The 18,490-nt window shown below is 36.5% G+C and overlaps 1 protein-coding gene and 1 non-coding gene across 6 annotated transcripts in view; both read right to left on the minus strand.

Annotated features, from left to right (window-relative positions):
* TMEM116 (transmembrane protein 116) overlaps nucleotides 1-17,718 on the minus strand; it is a 99,550-nt gene extending 81,832 nt beyond the window's left edge. For all 5 annotated transcript variants that reach the window (XR_016513939.1, XM_090290731.1, XM_090290730.1 and 2 more), the window contains exons 1-4: nucleotides 17,626-17,718; nucleotides 16,884-16,930; nucleotides 16,372-16,435; nucleotides 10,847-10,978 (exon numbers count right to left, since the gene is read on the minus strand). Coding sequence is in view for 4 of the 5 variants with exons in the window: in XM_090290731.1 (XP_090146857.1) it covers nucleotides 10,847-10,978; nucleotides 16,372-16,435; nucleotides 16,884-16,930; nucleotides 17,626-17,673 (291 nt within the window). In the remaining variant the exon portion in view is untranslated. The remainder of the gene's footprint in view (nucleotides 1-10,846; nucleotides 10,979-16,371; nucleotides 16,436-16,883; nucleotides 16,931-17,625) is intronic.
* On the minus strand, nucleotides 16,551-16,652 carry LOC149996813 (U6 spliceosomal RNA). Its single transcript, XR_016507279.1, has one exon. It is a non-coding gene; the product is annotated as a U6 spliceosomal RNA (small nuclear RNA).
* Nucleotides 17,719-18,490: the final 772 nt, after the last annotated feature.

The following is an 18,490-nucleotide window of genomic DNA, read 5'->3' on the forward strand; positions in this document are numbered from 1 at the left end:
ATACGACCCAATCAATTCTTTCAGTGCAGAGCTAGTCATCTAAGAAGGTAAAATCTCAGCATCTTAGACTACGGATCAGATTACACCTTCCAGAGCCAGGCGCTATAGTCTAGACAAAGCCTTCTGATACAAATGTTATTCTGTCTCTGTAACATCTGTGTACTGGTTGGCTGAGTTCACAAAAGAACTAGCCCTTGTAAAATCTCAAATCTCAACTCATTAATCAAATACTGAAATTATTTCTGATGGCTCGGTTCTCAAAATCACTTTGCTTCTCCGGAAACTTCCAGAACGAAAGACTAGCTCTTGGAAATAATTGATTTCTTCTGTTTCAGTTCAGTGAAGTGGTACGAGGGTGGCCCAGCTGTCCTGAACTGGTTCTCCACACCCGGCCTCCAACCCCAACCAGTTCTGGGTTTCCTGCAAGTATTTCCACCTAAATCAGACAGGAACTCAATAGTTGCAGGTACATAATGAAGTTATAATATCACAGGTGAGTAAGTTGAGTAAGCCTGATTCTAATTTGCATCTCACACCCACCCTGGTAGAGGAGGAAAAATGCAAAAGAAAAAAAAATTCATGTGTCCTGAAGCTTTAGCATTCTAAACCTGAAAAGGGCATTGAAATGCCACTTAGTGGAATAATTCCCAAATGCTGGTTAAGAAATTAGTGCTGATCCCTGAAAAAAATAGTTATTGGTCTAAGAAATATTGAGAAAAATATAAGCAATGTAATAAGTTTTTCATATAGCTAAATTTACTAGTTTAAGGAAACCATCTATTCTAAGATTATACTTTGTCTAGTGTTTTTTAGTATCAATTGTTATTCTTTTTATGAATTCAGTGACAGTTGTTTTTTTAAGTGTTATTATTTTAGAAGAATATAATCTTAGCAATAGTATAACCATTCCCACTTTTTAAAAAAGTTTTATTCCTTTGTAAAATCCTAAAATCCTAGGAAGCACCAAAACACTGTATCTAGTGATCGTTTGGCCTTCATGTAAATATAGCAAATTCATTTCACACATGTGAAAATTATAGACACACTTGATAGAGAAACACCAAAGTGATCCTGATGATTTATTCCTGTCATAGCAGGCTTTAAGGTTTCTACCCAAACTAAATTATTTCCTACCACTACTTAAATCCATTTGATTTCATTGTGTTTCAGTAGAAATGATTAATAACTGCTATGTTCTAACAATCTCAGCAGCAGTTATCGAGATTTATTCAAAAAGGGTTTTCCTGCTCAAAGAATGGAACTGGAAATGTAGCTTCTGAAACTTGGATATTTTGTTTGTTTAGGTCATGTGACTGGTACTCTTTCTTTATTATGACTCTTGGAAAAGCTAGGACCTCTTCATCAGCTTGTACAAACAAGGAATGCCCTGCCTTCTCCCACTCCCAACTTCTTTCTCTAAAACCAGCTAGAGGAGAATTTTGAAAAGTAGAGACATTTAATTTAAACCAATCAAATTATGAAATCAGAGACAAAAAAGGGAGGCGAAGTTTTACTTTTCACTTGTATACCCCTTTACTTTTTAAATTTTGAGAACATATGTTAGTTTTATAATGTATGCATATCAAAAATTTTAATATAAAATGAAAATGTCCCATTTTTAAGGAAACTATGTGTTTCTGTGTTGGTCTGCAGGCCTCTAAAGAGTATTAAGCTAGGCACCAGAATGCCCCAGTCACACGGACAGAGAACAGTCAAGTTTGGGTTTGTTTCTGTGACGTGAGAAGTGTACTTCATCTCTGCCCCTGCTTCCTGACACAGAGCTCCTTAAGCCTTTGGAATTCCTAAGTAATGGGAGTGATAGGAGCGTCTTACACAGATTTCCCAAATCCCTTGGGGTTTCCTGAGTGATGAATGCTTTCTGTTCTGTTAAGGTAATTTTTGGTGGGCTTCTGGATAGCTTCAAGATAAGGGTGGTCGCCAGAAAGATCAAGCCATGATTAGAGGCTTAAAACTTCCAGGTCTATCCAAGACAGAGAAGGGGGCTGGAGACTGAGTTAATAATTGGTCATGCCTACATGAGGCAGCCTTCATAAATATCTCTAAACTATGGGATTCAGAGAGCTTCTGGACTGATGAACACATCTACATGCCAGAAGGCACACTCAAACTCTCCGGGGACAGAGAAGCTCCAGCGCTCAGGACTCTTTCAGACCTTGTTCTGTGTATCTCTTCATCTGGCTGTTCATCTATATCCTTAATTACATCCTTTACAATAAGCTGGTAAATATAAGTATTGCCCTGGGTTCTGTAAGCCGTTATAGCAAATGATCAAACCTGAGGAGGAAGTCTTGGGAACCCTCGATTTATAGCCAAGTTGGGCAGAAGTGTGAGTAACCTGGGGACCCGCTACTTGCAAGTTGCATCTGAACTAGAGGGCAGTCTTGGGGGACTGAGCTCTTAACCTGTGGGATTGTGCTAACTAACTCTCTGGCTGTTAGTGTCTGAATTGAATTGTAGAATACCAAGCTGGTGTCTGCAGAGTTGGGGACCTGGTTGGTGTAGGAATAACACATTTGGTGTCAGAAGTGTTACAAGGAGAGAAAGTTTTCCTTTAGCTTTTTAATGGAATAACAGAATAATCAATTTTAACATCTAATTCCCAGCTCTAAAGTGGGAGAAAGTGGGAGAAAATGGGACACTTCCTTAAATAATTCTTACTAACTAAATTAGGGTTAATGTGAACATTAGGCCCTAAAATTTTATTTAAAATATTCTCATCCTAACTTTAATAAGGAGAAATTTAGCTATGGTACCAGCCTTAGGGTCATCTCTTCAGATATTTAAAAACTAACTTGGGAAGCGTGGGTTCTATAAAACTGATGCCTGGGTGTGCTGTCAAGTTAAATAGGTCAGTGGTAATGAGGTATCAAAAGGTCAATACAGGCTATGTAAGAAAATGACTCTGCCTGCTTACCTAGAGCCAGTGGGAAACCATATTTAAGCCAGACTTAGGAAGTTTCAGGCTTTGCTACTACTCAGTTTTCAAAAGAATTCTGAGACAACAAGGGTCTTGCTGAGTGTTTAATACCTTAATTTTTAAAAGAGGCACAACTATATAAAATACAGCACTGGTATTTTGACCAAAATCTTGTAATCTCTGGTTCAGGGCACTGCTATTTCTCTTCTGATGGCTTATACATTTGGAGCATATTTTCTCTTCTCATAGCTTATCTCGGGCCTGTGGATTTTTGGTTAATGATTTATTTCTTCTGTTCCAGTTCAGTGAAGTGGCATAAAGGTGCTGTGGTTGTACTGAAATAATTTTCCTCCCTGAATGACTCTGGGTTTCTTGTAACTAGCCAAAACATCTAGAATGTCTTGGCCATTTTCAAACCAATTTTGCCTTGACAGATCAGCATAGATAACCTATCTTGTCAGACTAAAGTTTCTGTCTTATCAAACATATCTCTCAATAGGAAACTATCCAGAATGAGTATTGGAAACCTTTCCAAACTGTGTAATAAAAACTGAATCCACTTTTGGGACTGGGAAGAAGCAAACACTCTTGGTATAGTACTTAGCTTAATGATCTTGCTTCCCTTGCTCAAACAGAAAAATCTACAAAAACATCATATACATTCATACATAAACTTTGATTTTATAAAACATGTGAACATATATGCTACTTAAAAGGATTAGAGAAAACAATATCTAGAGCTCACACAGGGCCAAGAATAGTGCCTCACCAACAAGGTTTGAAAAACTGGTAATTCAACAGGGTATAGAGTATGGTACTCAGGAAGGCCTCTCAAAAGTGAGAAATAATTAGCCTGAGACTGAGCATTGTTCTAGACCTACCTAAAAAAATAATATAAGCAAGACCCTAAAATACTAAAACTATTTCCAAGTAATTTAATTTCATGTAAGAATAAAGTTCAAGGATGATTATAGGAATAGATATATCTAGTGCCCCAAAGGATAAAATTTACAATGTCCTGCATGCAATAAAAGATGGATACAAAGAGGGAGGAAAACATGTCCTATACTAAGAAAAAACAATCAATAAATTAAAACCTATCCAGAACTAAAATGAGTATTAGAATTAGCAGTAAGAGACAATAAAATAGTTATTATAACTGAATTTCATATTGTTAACAAGGTAAGTAGAAAAATAGAAGACATTTTTTAAAGACCTAAATTGAACTGCTAAAGATACAACTACTATGGGTGATATTTAAATATGCATATACACACATTAGACAGTGCAGAAGAAAAGATTAGTGAACTTGAAGACACAGCTACAGTAAATTAATAAAAAATATTTTTCAATAATAAACTAACCTTAGCTTACTATAACATTTTACTTTATAAACTTTAAAATTTTTAACTTTTTGACTCTATTATTAATAACACTTAGCTTAAAACACACATTGTACAGCTGTACAAAAACATTTTCTTTCTTTATATTCTCATTAAACTTTTTCCTATTTTTAATTTTTTTAATGTTTTGAACTTTTGAAATTAAAAATTAAGACACAAAGACACACATTAGCCTAGGCCTACACAGGGTCCATATCATCAATATCACTGTCTTCCAGCCCCACATCTTGTCCCACTGGAAGGTCTTCAGGGGCAAGACTATTCACGGAGCTAACATCTCCTATGATAATAACGCCTTCTTCTGGAATACCTCCTGAAGGTCCTGCCTGAGGCTCTTCTGGAAGAACTGTCACTCTTTTCAGATAAATATCCATGGTGGTTTGCTTGGTTTGTTTCTTGTTTCATTAGAGATCTGCTTGTAAGCAGATATTGTACCATGAACATTTCTCTCTATTAATGAAAACCTTTCATTGTTGGGGTCTATATTTTCAAAAGGAGCTTGTTGAAGTCTGCAAAAGCTTCTGCTAACCCCTTCACTGTGCATTTTCTTGGGGCTTCTTCTTGTCTTTCTCCTGCAGTTTACTTTTCTCTTGACTCTCCTTCAGCTATGAGCTCCTGTTCCAGTTCCAACAACTCCTCATTAGTCAATTCCTCAGGAACCACTCCAGGAGCTCCTCGAAGTCATCCTCATCCACACCCAGGTTAAGGTTGTTTACCATCTCCACCACAACCTTGTTGATTTCTGTAGCCTCCTCATTCTTGGAAAACTCTCTGAATGGACTACGATGTCACTAAGCAATAGGAATTTTTCAGCTCCACCTGCAGCCCTTCACTGCCCAAGACATCATTATAGGGAACATGAGGGTAGATACATTGGAAAACAAATTGGCAGGTGTTTTGTTCGTTTGTTTTTTACAAAACTAAACAGAGGTTTACCACATAATCCAGCAATCATGCAGCTAGTTATTTTCCCGAATGACTTGAAAACTGATATGCACACAAAACTTGCACACAGATGTTTATAGCAGCTTTATTTGTAACTGCCAAAACCTGGAAGCAACCAAGAAAGATGTCTTTCAATAAGTGAATGGATTTTTAAAAACTGGTATATTCATACAATGAATAAAAAGAAATGAGCAATCATGCCACAAAAAGACATGGAGGGATCTTAGATATATATTACTCAGTAAAAGAAACCAATCTGGAAAGACTATATTCTGTATGATTCTAACCACCTAACAGTCTAGAAAAGGTAAGACTATAGAAATAATAAAAAGATCAGTAGTTATCAGAGAGAGAGGAAGAAGGATAAAAAGGTGAAATCTTTAGGACAGTAAAACTATTCTGGATGGTACTGTAATGGTGGATATATGACATCATGCACATTTATCAAAATCCACAGAACAGTACAAAAGAAAGACTGAACCTTAATGTAAACTATGAACAGACATACAAACCTAATGGGTTAGAATAGACAGCCCAGAAATAAACTGTCTCATATACAGTTAAATGATTTTAATATGTTTTAAATCCTCACCCAAGGATATTTTTTCCTTCGTTGCTATTTTAGAGGGAGAGGAAAAGAGAGAGAAACATCGATGTAAGAGAGAAGCATCAACTGCTTGCCTCCCATATGCACCAAGAGCAGGGATCGTATGCATCCGGCCCAGGAATTGAACCCACAACCATAAGATTGAGGGAGACACTCCAACCTTCTGAGCCACACCAGCCAGGGCTACAGTCACATGATTTTAAACAATAGTGACAAGACCATACAATGGGGGAAACAACAGTCTTTTCAACAAATGGTACTGGAAAAATTAAATATCCACAGGATACAAAAGAAGTTGGACCCTTATCTTACACCATTAAAAAATTAACTCAAAATGGGTCAAAAACCTAAACCTAAGGGATAAAACTGTAACAATCCTAGATGAAAACAAAGGGTTTGAAAAAGCTGCATGACATTGGATTTGGCCATGATTTTTTAATACAACATCAATATTAAGCATTTCTATGCACCAAAAGACATAATCAACAGAGTGAAAAGGCAACCTAAGAGAGAATAAGAGAAGACATTTGCAAATCATATATCTGTTAATGAGTTAGTATTCAGAATATATAAAGAATTCCTATAATCAAACAACAAAAGAACAAAATTCCAATTTTAAAATGGCAAAAGAACTTGAATAGACATTTTTCCAAAGAAGATATACAAATGCCCAATAAGCACAAAAAAAGATATTCAACATCACTGATCACTAGGAAAATGTAAATCAAAACCACAATGAGATACCAATTTAAAAGCATTAGGATGGCTTTTATTTAAAAAAAAAAGAAAAAACAAAAAACAGAAAACAAGTGTTGGTGCAGATGTGGAGAAATTAGAACCCTTATGCAGTGGAATTGTAAAATGATGCAGCTGCTATGGTAAACAATATGGTGGTTCCTTAAAATATTAAACATGGAAGTATCATTTCATTCATCGATCCACTTCCAGATACTCATATATATACAACAGAACTGAAAGCAGGCACTCAAACAGGTATTTGTACACCCATGCTCACAGCAGCATTATTCACAATAGCCAAAAAATGGAAGTAGCTCAAGCATCCATCAGTGGATGAATGGATAAATAAAATGTGGTACATCCATGCAATGGAGTATTATTTAGTCTTATAAAGGGATGAAATTCTGACACATGCTACAATATGGATGAACCTTGAAGACATTAAGCTAGGTGAAAAAGCTAGACATAAAAGAACAACAACCGTATGATGTGGAGAGACTGTTCCATGATGTAACCACTGTCAGACCCATGAGCTGGACCCAGGCCACAGGGAGATTGCTTACCACAATCCCCCCTTATAGACTGTGTGACCGTAATCAATGTTCATTCTGACATACAAGGGGGGGACCCCCCAAAAAACTGGAATTATCTTCTGGATGATGGGTCCCTTGTAGTACAGGCTTCCCCCGCTAGGTGGGTGTTCTAGGAACCCGTCTGTATCAGTGCACCACCAGCTGGTTGGTGGTGTGAGAGGCTGCATTTGCCCATTTCATGATGGGTGATTTGTGAGCGTACCTGTCCACACCATGCTGAGTGGTTAGTAGTTTTTAACCAAAAAACAGCATGACCCCCGTGCCCCACTTTCCCTATTCACTCACTCTTACCCTGAGCAACTTGTGTTTCCCCGGATGAAAAAAGTCCTCAAAGGGAAACATCTTGCCAATGTGGAAAAGTTGAAACAAACAAACAAAAAAAGCAGAAGCACTAGAAGGCATCAAAATCAATGAGTTCAAAAACTGCTCTGAGCAGTGAAAAACATATCTTGATAGATGTCTTGCATCCAATGAAAAGTACTTTGAAGGTGACTGAAGTTTCAACATGTAAGAATAAATACACAATTTTTTATAAATAAATTACATGTTTTTGGATCCCCCACCTCATAAATCAGCACCTCTCCCCTGCCTCTTACTCTGTGTTGGTTCCTAGAACAGGCCATCGTCTTGACCTGGTCAAGCATGTTAAAGTAATTTCCTCACCTGGTAGCATTTTTGTACTAGTGTCTGTGACTATTTCCCCCTTTACCCTATATAGTTCTTTGGCACCTGCCAAGCAGTGTAGAGGACATCCACTTTGTCTTGGAGGCACCGAAGGCGTGCCTCATATGTAAGTTTCCCTTAATAAACTCTGTTAAGGTCCAGACCGGAGTGGCCAGCCTCTTTCTTTGATCTTTCTCTGCCCTGCACTTACAGAGATTTTCAGTCCTAAGAATTTTCTCGGGGTCTGCATGTTCTAGTATACAATTCCACTGATATGAGGTACCTACAGCAGTCAAATTCATAGAGATACAAAGTAGAATGGTGGTTACCAGGGGTTGGGAGGTGGGAGATTGGAGTGTTAATGTTTATTACATACAGAGTTTCAGTTCGGCATGATGAAAATTTTTGGAGCTGTATAGTGATGATATTTCATATTCACAACAATGCGAATATACTTAATGTCACTGGATTGTTCACTTACAATGGTTAAGATGGCAAATTTTACATTATGTGTTTTTTAAAATTAAAAAATTTAGTGGTAAAAATGTAAATTTTATGTTATATATATCTTACCACAATTAAAAAATAAAACTAAATAAGCTAGGTTGCTTAAGCCCTCCACAGCCCATCTCTCCCACTAATTACAAACACAAACTTTGGGAAAAATAGAAAAATCAACTACTTGAGGACTCTGAAAAGTAAACAGAAGCAGGAGGATGGCGGAAGGGAGTCAAACGTGGAGAAGTAAATTGCACAGGAATGAGTTTCCCAAACTCTTCTCTTTCTCTCTCACAGCTTTGCTTCAAGCTTGTACCCCAATTATGATGCTCTCAATACTGGCACCTAAAACTCTAATAGAATCCTATGTTTTAGGCCACAGACACCAGAGAAGGGCCACCTTCAGGCAGGAAAGTGTGAGGGGAAACCCAGAAGTGATGGCAGAAAAGAGGATGCCCCAGTTCTGTGTATGGTTCCATACAAGTCTCAACCTAACTCTTGCCCTGTGCATGCACATTACAGTCCCCAACCAGCAGAGGCAGGGCTTAGAGAATGAGACTAGGTATGAACACTGCCTAAAGATGATTAGACAGAATACACATTGTAAACCAAATTAAGTTGACTGCCAGCTATGACAAAAACTAGCATTCTCCAGAGACTTATAAAAGGATGGAGTCTGTGCAACATAGTATTCACAACGTTAAGATGAAATCCTAAATTACTTGACAAAGAACAAAAGAATGTCATTCATTCTCATGGGAGAAAACAATCAACAAACACTAACTTAGAGATGAGCCAGATATTGAAAATATCCAGTAAATATTTTAAAAAGCAACTATTATAATTCATATAGTCCACGAGGTAAAGAAAATGCTTTTCAGGGGTGATGAAAACATGAATATGTGTTATCTTGATTGTGGTGATGATTTCATGGGCATATACATATGTAAAAATGATCAAATTGTACACTTTAAATATATGTAGTTTATTGTATCCGTCGGCAGCCGTCCGTCTCGAGAGACGATGGTGTAGCTTCTTAAGAGTCTATCTGCACCGCCAAGAATGGTTGTGCAGTCCGACTCGGGAGTGACACGGTATCTGTCTCCTCCCGTGTTGAATCGACATCTTGCGATGACGCTGGAGTGTCCTCTCCAGTGAAGCTGAAGCTACAGAGCCTGGGCAGGGTGATATGGAGGGTCTGCTGTTGCCCATGCAGCAGACCCCCCCTCTCTTCGCAGCTGAAGGGTCCAAGGGAAAGACGGAGTCAATACAGCTTGGCTTCAGGTGCGCCGCAGGAGTTGCCGGTGTTGACTACAACGTCAAACCGCCTTAGGGACTCCGGCTCCGGATTTTCTGTCGGGGTTTTCTCCCTTAGCCTTTCCCCTGAAGAGGTATGCCGCAAGGCAGCGGAGGTTTTTTGGAGTCAGAGTTTTCCTTCTCTGATGTGCCCTGACTGGAAGATCGAACCAGCGACACTTAGCTCGCAGGCCGACGCTCAATCCACTGAGCCAAACCAGCCAGGGCCAAGTTTATTGTATGTATAACTTAATAAAGTTGTAAAAAACTAACATTAATGACTATTTTACAGATTAGGAGACTGATGTTCAAAAAAATTAAGCACTTGCCTAAAGTTACCAAGTTAATCAAATCTAGGATTTTTTTATTCTGAGACTATAAATTATTTCCTTATTTGACAAAAACAGTACAGTCTTAACTATATTTAATTTATGAGGCTGTTAGCAAGATTGGGTAAAGTATGCCTCTAAAATATTTAGAGTACATAAATTTCATACCACCAATTACATATTATTATTTTCCTACTAAATTGAAAGAAATTTCCCCTCTGGTAACAAATCCCAGAGGAAATATCTATCAGTGAGTAGAGACTGTTTTTTAACCTCTCCTTTTTTACATTTCAAGTCTCAGAAATATAAAGTAAACATTATATACTGATGGCACTGTATAGGTTAATCCATTGATAAAATCCCTGAATGATATATAACCCATATCTAATCATCTGTAGTATTTCCAAAAGCCAATGTTTATTATATTCCTATAATAAAACACCAGGCAGAATCTCAAAAGATGTTATAGAAGAATATTTCACTACAATCTGTTGAATAATAAAAGCAAATTACAAAAAATATTAATGTACTATTTTATTTGTTTTAAAATGCATATACTCACAGGAAAAAAATTAGGAAGATACACAATTCACATAAAATATTAAAGTGAGTATATCTGAGTGATTTAAATTATCATTTTGCTTTTCTGAATTTTCTAAATTTTCTAGAGTAAACAAGTAATGTTTTTTAATATAGAAAAACAATGAAAGCCATTGTTTCAAAGTGTAACGATACATAAGAGAGTCCTACTTCACAGGATGTATTATTTTTGTTATTTACTTATCTGAATATGCCTTTCTTGCAAGGTACAGTCACAATCTAGTAGTAGTACTCACCTGTCCAACTGCTTGTAGGTTATAGCAGACAATGTCCTTACTGGCTGCTGAAGTTCCATAGAGAAGTGCTTCAATGAGCCAGCATATCCCGAGGAGGAGGTCAGAGAAGCTCAGATAAAAGAGTGGCCTTATCTGTCAAAGCAACAAAAGCATCAATTCATAAATGATAATAACTATGATTTTTTTTTTTGATGTTTTGCCTTTCTAGGAGAAAACTGGGCACTCTCCCAGTGGTTGACTGTGGGGAACGTAAAGGACTACGCCAGGTAGGAAGGAATCTGCAACCACAACTATCCTAACTGTCCTGGAATCACAGCTCTTACGGATTAGCACTTGACCTTCCTCCCCACAGAGACACTCTTTCCTTAGACGGAGTGTCAAAGGAAAGCATGAGCAGATAAGAAACTCTGTAACAGAGACACACCACAAATGAACAACTGAGAGTGCTCTGGTTGCACAGCCAACATCTTCTAAGAACAGGAAATCAATCGAGTATTTAAGGATATGGTTGAGGACCCAAAGAAAATGAAAAGTTTTTTTTTCAATCATAATTAATGTGCATTTTTCTTTTTCTTTGGTATAACTGACAAATAAAACTGTAAGATAACTCAAGTGTACAACATGATTTGATATATGTATAATTGTTAATTTCCCGATTTAATTAACATATTCATCATGGTGAGAACATTTAAGTTCTGTTCTCTTAGCATATTTCAACTATACAATACAGTGCTATCAGCTATAGTCTCCATGTTTTACCTTAGATCCTTAGAATTTCTTCATTTTATAAGTTTCCATATCAATGATAATATCAGTATAAATTATATCTGTTGCCTTTGAATTTCTGACCACACCAGTGAAGTGCGTCTTTCGCATGTCCTAGTATCCTTCTCTTTTTGGCCTCCCCACTCCCACTTTTCTAAAAATAGTTTTGGTCCTTCTATAGAGAAAATTATAAAATGTTTATTGAGAAACACCAAAGGAAGATCTACAGTGAAGAAACACGCCATGTCCTGCCTGGGTGGTCAGAGCACCATCCCATACACCAAAAGATTGTGGTCAATCCCCTGTCATAGAGTGTATGGGAGGCAACCAATTAATGTTTCTCACATCAATGCCCTCCTTTCTCTCTCTCCCTCCCTTCCTCTCTCTAAAATCGATAAATATATCCTCAGTGAGGATTTAAGAAAAAATATTTTTAAATAAAAATAGGAAGATATTGTGCTCATGGATTGTAAGACTAAATATTATGAAAATGTCAGTTCTCCCTGAATTGATATATATGTTAAATGAAATCTGAGTTACATCTCAACATATTTTCTTGTGGAATTGGAGATGCTGGCTCTAAATCTAATATAGAAATACAAAATATCAAGATAACCCCCTCAAGAAGTATCAAGCAAGACACTCCTGAAGAAAAAGGAGGGCTTGTCCCACACATATCAAACCTTAATATAAAGCTAGAGTGCAGATACTGTGGTACTAAGCAAAGGGATAAACAAACAGACCAATGGAACAGAGAGCCCCAAACAAACCCGAACACATAGGCAGACATTTTTATATGTGATAGAAGTGCCTTTTTACATCAATGGAAAAAAGATAGTCTTCTCAAAATACGATGCTATAACAATCAGTTATCTATATGGATAAAACCAAAATTGGAACTTTGCTTTTTACCTCACACTCAAAAATCAGTTCCAAACAATTTAAAGACTAAAATTGTCTTTGACTTCTGGTTAGGAAAGTTTTTCCTAAACAAAACACAGAAAGCTCTAAGAGAAGTAACTGAAAAATTTGACATTAAAATAAAAAATGCATGTGTCATAAAACACCATAAAGAAAGTGAAAAGACATGCCACAAAGTGAGGAAAGATATGTGCAACACATACAACTGACAAAGTACCAATATACAATATTAAAAACAGAAACAGCCCTGGCTAGTGTGGCTCAGTGGACTGAGTGCCGGCCTGCAAACCAAAGGGTCGCTGGTTTGATTCCGAGTCAGGGCACAGGCCTGGGTTGCAGGCCAGGTCCCCAGTTGGAGGTGTGCAAGAGGAAATCACACATTGATGCTTCTCTCCCTCTCTTTCTTCCTCCCTTCCCATCTTTCTAAAAATAAAAAAATAAAATCTTTTTAAAAAAAAGCAAACAAAAACTTAGAACAATAAGAAAACCCAATAGAAAAAAAATACGCAAAAGATTTGAATAGAGGAAAAGGAAAGAGGAAATCCAAATAGCCATAAACATATGAAATATTCCTGACTTCATCAATGACCAAGGAAAAAAAAATTAAAATTACAATGAGGAAAAAATTACACACCTATGGCAAAAATTTTAAAAGTCTGACAATATCAAGTATTAATGGGAACATGAAGCAATGGGTTCTTTCATACACTGCTGGCGCAACCATTTGGAAAAGTATGGCATGATCTAGAAGATACGCACATCCCATAACAATTCTGTTATTAGTAAAATACATTAGAGAAATTTTTGCATGTGTACACCAGAAGACATGTTCAAGTTTGTTACAGCAGCACAGATTGATAAATTCTGCTGTATTTGTAATATAGAATGCTAAACATCAATGAAAACAAAATGAAACAGATATAGATATAGCTATAATATAACAACATGGGTAACTCTCACAAATAATATAGAGGGAAGAAAAGCAAGTCAATACACACACACACAAAAATACATACAATATTACTCCACTTACATCAAGCTCAAAGACAAGCAAAACTAAATTGTTTAGAGATACATATTCCTGGTAAAACTGTACATAAAAATAAAGAAATAATTATCAAAAAATCTGGATAGTGGTACCTCTAGAAGTGAGGGGGAGAGCAGTGATTGGAAAGGAACACAAACAGGTATGCTTAGGGGTAGAGGCAATTTCTATTTCTTGTCCCTAGTATTTGTTTATAATCATTCTTTAAAAAGTACATACATGTTCTATGCATTCTAATCCATGTCTGATAACCTAACAAGAAAAAGTAAATTAAAGATTCTTAAGTTATCATCAGATGCTACCTAACATACAAACTAATATCCTCATCTGTACAAAAGGAAATCTTTCTCATACCTTTCTTCCAAATGAGAGGAAAGTTAAGACGCTAATACCCGACAAATAGTTACCTTGACTCATTGAAACAAAAACAAGTGAATTAATAACACTTTAAACTATATTTAAAAACATCAAATGGTATCATGTTCACCACATAGCCTCTGCTCTGGGTAAGCCTATTAAAATTACAGCCAGATGGCACATTCATAGATTAAACTGGCCTATGACCTACCACAAGTTTATAGCTGTTAATGGGTAAAAAATTAAAACAATACATAATAAACTCTGGGACAAAAAGGCAGCCAAGTGGATTTCGTAAGCAAGCACATAATTATGGTCAAGAAAGAGCCTTCTATAGGGAGCTGCTGCCACTAAAGCATACGTACCTAAGGGCTTTGTCAGGGAAAAGGAGCATGAAAAACGGTTTATATATTTTCACACACAGTTGGAAAACCATGAGTTCTACTAATGAGATAAAAATCGATCAATGAAACAACAAAAATTAACTAAGTACCTATTATTAAAATCAAGAACTATTTCACCCTTCTATGTCTAATAAGATACTATGTTGAAGGTAATACAAAAAAATGTATGACACAGCCCATGCTTCAAGGAAAATAGTCTACACAGTGCCTGATAATAATGAAGACATGAAAAAGCATAAGACATGATCCTAAATATGAAAGCAAAAACTCTTTTTAAACACACACAAACACACACACATTTGCATTCGTCTAACTTAAAGCAAAAGCAGTATGAGGATGGGGTAGGGGGTGATGCGCTGTGTCAAAGACTTCCCCTGGGGGAGGTTCTGGGTCCAGGTCTATCCTGGTGAAGTAAAAGTCCTAAAACAATTCATATTAATACTCTTCTAAAAATCTGCTTCCCAATATTTCTATTCAAGCGAAATAAAGAATATCAAAAGTGACCTTTACAAGGAAATAAAGGCACAGAAGTGCAGTGAAGTATATCTGCCCCGAGTTTGTTTTTTCAAACATTGGCTGGCCTGAGTCACTTTCTTCTTGCTTCAGGTTGCCTCTGAGTCACTGTCTAATCAGCTAGTCCTCTCAAAAATTTCCCATGGATTTCTCCAATTTAAGATAATCATTTTTTAATTTAATAGACTATTTTTGTCTTGTGCAGATTTTGCCTTCCGGTGTTTTTGCTGTTAAGAATGTTCTTTTGATGCCCTGGCTGGTGCGGCTCAGTGAATTAACTGCTGGCCTGCGAACTGAAAGACTGGTTGCCTGTTCGATTCCCAGTCAGGACGCATGCTTGGGTTGTGAGCCGGGTCCCCGGTTGGGGGCATGTGAGAGGCAACCACACATCGGTGTTTCTCTCCCTCTTTCTCTCTCCCTTCCCCTCTTGAAAAATAAATAAAATCTTTAAAAAAATAAAATTTAAAAATAAAATAAAATGAGCCCAATAAAATCCAATAACATTTCCCACATAAAAAAGTTCTCCCATACATGTCCTAAACTACATTTTGTTTAATATTGTGCCATCTGACCTCATTAGACAAACAGTTTTTACATTTATCTTAACATCTTTTCTAAGCTTCAAATTTATGCTGTGCCTAGACCTCTCTGAATCAGGAAGCTTTTTTTGTTTGTTTTTGTTTTTCTTACAACTTAAATATATATAATTTTTATTTGTCAGTTACAGTATACCTTAATAAAAGAAAGGTTTCTGACTTTTATTTTTTTGGTATGAATAGTTTCACATAGGATGTATTTTTAGTCTGTTTTCACTATTAAATTGTAATTGCCTAGAAGGCCAGAACAGCAAAACAAATACCTTTTGTATAGTAAAGTCTTTGAACTATGTCCTAGCCCCAGCAGCAGTTTAACCAACATATCAACATCAGAAAACTAACCTCTAAGCAGGACCCTACCATTCCTAGAGCGAATATAGGCTACAAACAACACTGTTTCCTTACCCTTGATAATGAATAGATACAAAAAAGAAAAATAAAAATCCACATTTAGTAGTCAATACCGCAGTATAAAAAGTCATAGTTAAAAAAATTACCTAGAAGATAAGGGAGACCTACCGACACTGTCTAGAATATCTCAATGTAGCATGACAAATTTACAAGTAATTTACAGAATTATTTCATCATTTATAGGTGGCACCTCTCTTAATTACATCAAAGGCTAAGTCACTAAAAATTCAAATGCAACACAGAGCCCTGGCTGATGTGACTCAGTGGACTGACTGCCAGCCTGCAAACCGAAGGGTCGCTGGTTCAATTCCTAGTTGGTATATGCCTGGGTTTCAGGACAGGTCCCAGTTGGTGGTGTGCAAGAGGCAACCTATTGATGTATCTCTTGCACACTGACGTTTCTCTCCCTCTTTTTCTTCCTCCCTTCCCCCTCTTTCTAAAAATTAATTAATTAATTCAGTTTTAAAAATAAAAATATTTTTTAAAAATCCAACACAAAATGAGATTGCTCACCTCTGGAGATTTCTGCATATTTTGGAATACAGCATAGGCAATAAGTGAACTTGAACCTATAACACTGACAGAGATAAAAGAAGATCAATAAACAGGACAATTGGAGTTCCTTAATTTTTGCTATTGTTTTTTACAGCTTTATACACATATAATTGATGTAAAATAACTGAACTTTAAAAAAGTATATAGACTGCTTCATGAATTTGTCTGTCATCCTTGCACAAGGCCCATGCTAATCTTCTGTTACATTCCAGTTTTTAGTATATGTGCTATCAAGACAATTGATTTTGCAAGTCAATCCTGTTAACCAAGTTGTCCTTTGATTTTCAGATGTTAGCTCTCCATCTGTATTTTTTGGTGTTATTGTTGTTGATATTGTTGTTTTAATTATCAGAAAAGATCAACACAATAAAGAATAGCATTTCTCTATAACTAAAAAATAAAATAAAATCTCCAGAAGAAAAATGTAGAAACCATCAGAATTCTCGTTTAATATGATTAATTACACTTACCTCAGAGTAGCCATAACAAATTGTATCCACTGTATTGCAGAATAAACCTAAACAAAATGAGAAAATAAGAAAATTAAGCCTTTTACATTTATTTATTTAATCTTTTTTTATTCTTTAATTACAGTTGACATATAATATTAGTTTCAGGTGTATACCCAGTGATTAGACATTATATAATTTACTAAGTGATCATCCCGATAAATCTCATATCCATCAAGCCTTTTATTTTAATACTCAACCTTACTCCAGTTTCACTGTTTATTAACTATCTGTGCAGAGCATAAACTCTTCTTCAGTGTCTAATCGAAACACACTATAAACCTGAGAACGAGCAGGAAGGCTGAACAGACCCCTTGAAAAGCAGAGTGGCTTCTTTGTCCTCTTTTATTGCTTCATCTCTGGGACACAGTAAGATAAAAAGAACAGAAAGGTGGCTAGAAGGTGATAGTGAAAAAAAAAGTTGGATGAGTGAATTAATAAAAGAAAGAATAAAATGGACAAGAGGTAGGAAAAGTTAAATTTTGAGACAGACATATGGAAAGAATGGTGAACAGGAGAGGCAAACAGATACTAAATAAAGTTGAGTGACAGAGCTAGACAAACAGAGGAAAATAAAATACTAAGCAACAGAGAACTAGGAAGAAGCAAACAGTATGGAGAGAGATACTGTGAGTGAATAAAACAGAACAGGGAGGAAGAAAGGGGGAGCAGAAAAGAAGAGAAGGACAGCTTCTAAACTCACCAAGTCCAGATTGTCCATCAGAATTCTAGCCTCCAGCAGGAAGGCCATAGGGACTTCAGCCCCAGCTATGCTTAAGCACCCTGATCCTTCTCGGTCAGGTTCTGAATCCTAAGTGGCGACAGCTGGTTCCACCCCTACCTGAGCTGGGCTCCTCCCCTCCCAATCCTGCCCTGTACCTTGAGGGCAAGGAGAGAAGGTGGCAATAAGTGGAGGGGAAAGCCAGCAGAAAGAACAAAAATAGAAAGAGCAGGTGACAAGGAAACAAAGTTCTAAAAAGCGTTAGGAGTTATAAGAAGGGGCAAGAGGCAGAAATAATAAGTAGAAGAATGAGTCATAGCAAAAAGGCAAATAGAGCTGTAAGACAGACATGGAACAGCAAAAAAGGGAGAGAAAATGGGGAAGGGAGATCTGCTTAAAACTTGTGCCTTTTTAGAGACAGAAGCCTGTGATGGGAAAGACAGACTGCATATTCACTCAATCAATACATTTTTAGTAATACCAGAAAAAACTGTTATTAAATCTCATTTATTTGTTAATACTGACACCTTCAATATTCTATACCAAAAATTCCCACCAGAAATATAATTATATAAATTACATGAGTCATGTAATATATTTATGTTTATGTACCAGCTTTGTGTAATGTCTTGTATTATAGAAGATATAAAGACAAGTAATATACAGACCTACACTTCCAGGAGCTTATGATATAGGAAAAATAGCTAGAATAGCAAAAAATCTTTGTTTTTAGAGAGAGAGAAGCAGGGGAGAGGGAGAGGGAGAAGAAGGGGGAGAGGGAGAGAGAGAGAAACATCAATTAGTTGTTTCAGTTATTTATGCATTCATTGGTTGATTTTTCTGTGTG

This window comes from Furipterus horrens, unplaced genomic scaffold (assembly GCF_987537825.1).
Source record: "Furipterus horrens unplaced genomic scaffold, mFurHor1.1.pri manual_scaffold_11, whole genome shotgun sequence".
In the NCBI taxonomy this organism is placed as follows: domain Eukaryota; kingdom Metazoa; phylum Chordata; class Mammalia; order Chiroptera; family Furipteridae; genus Furipterus; species Furipterus horrens.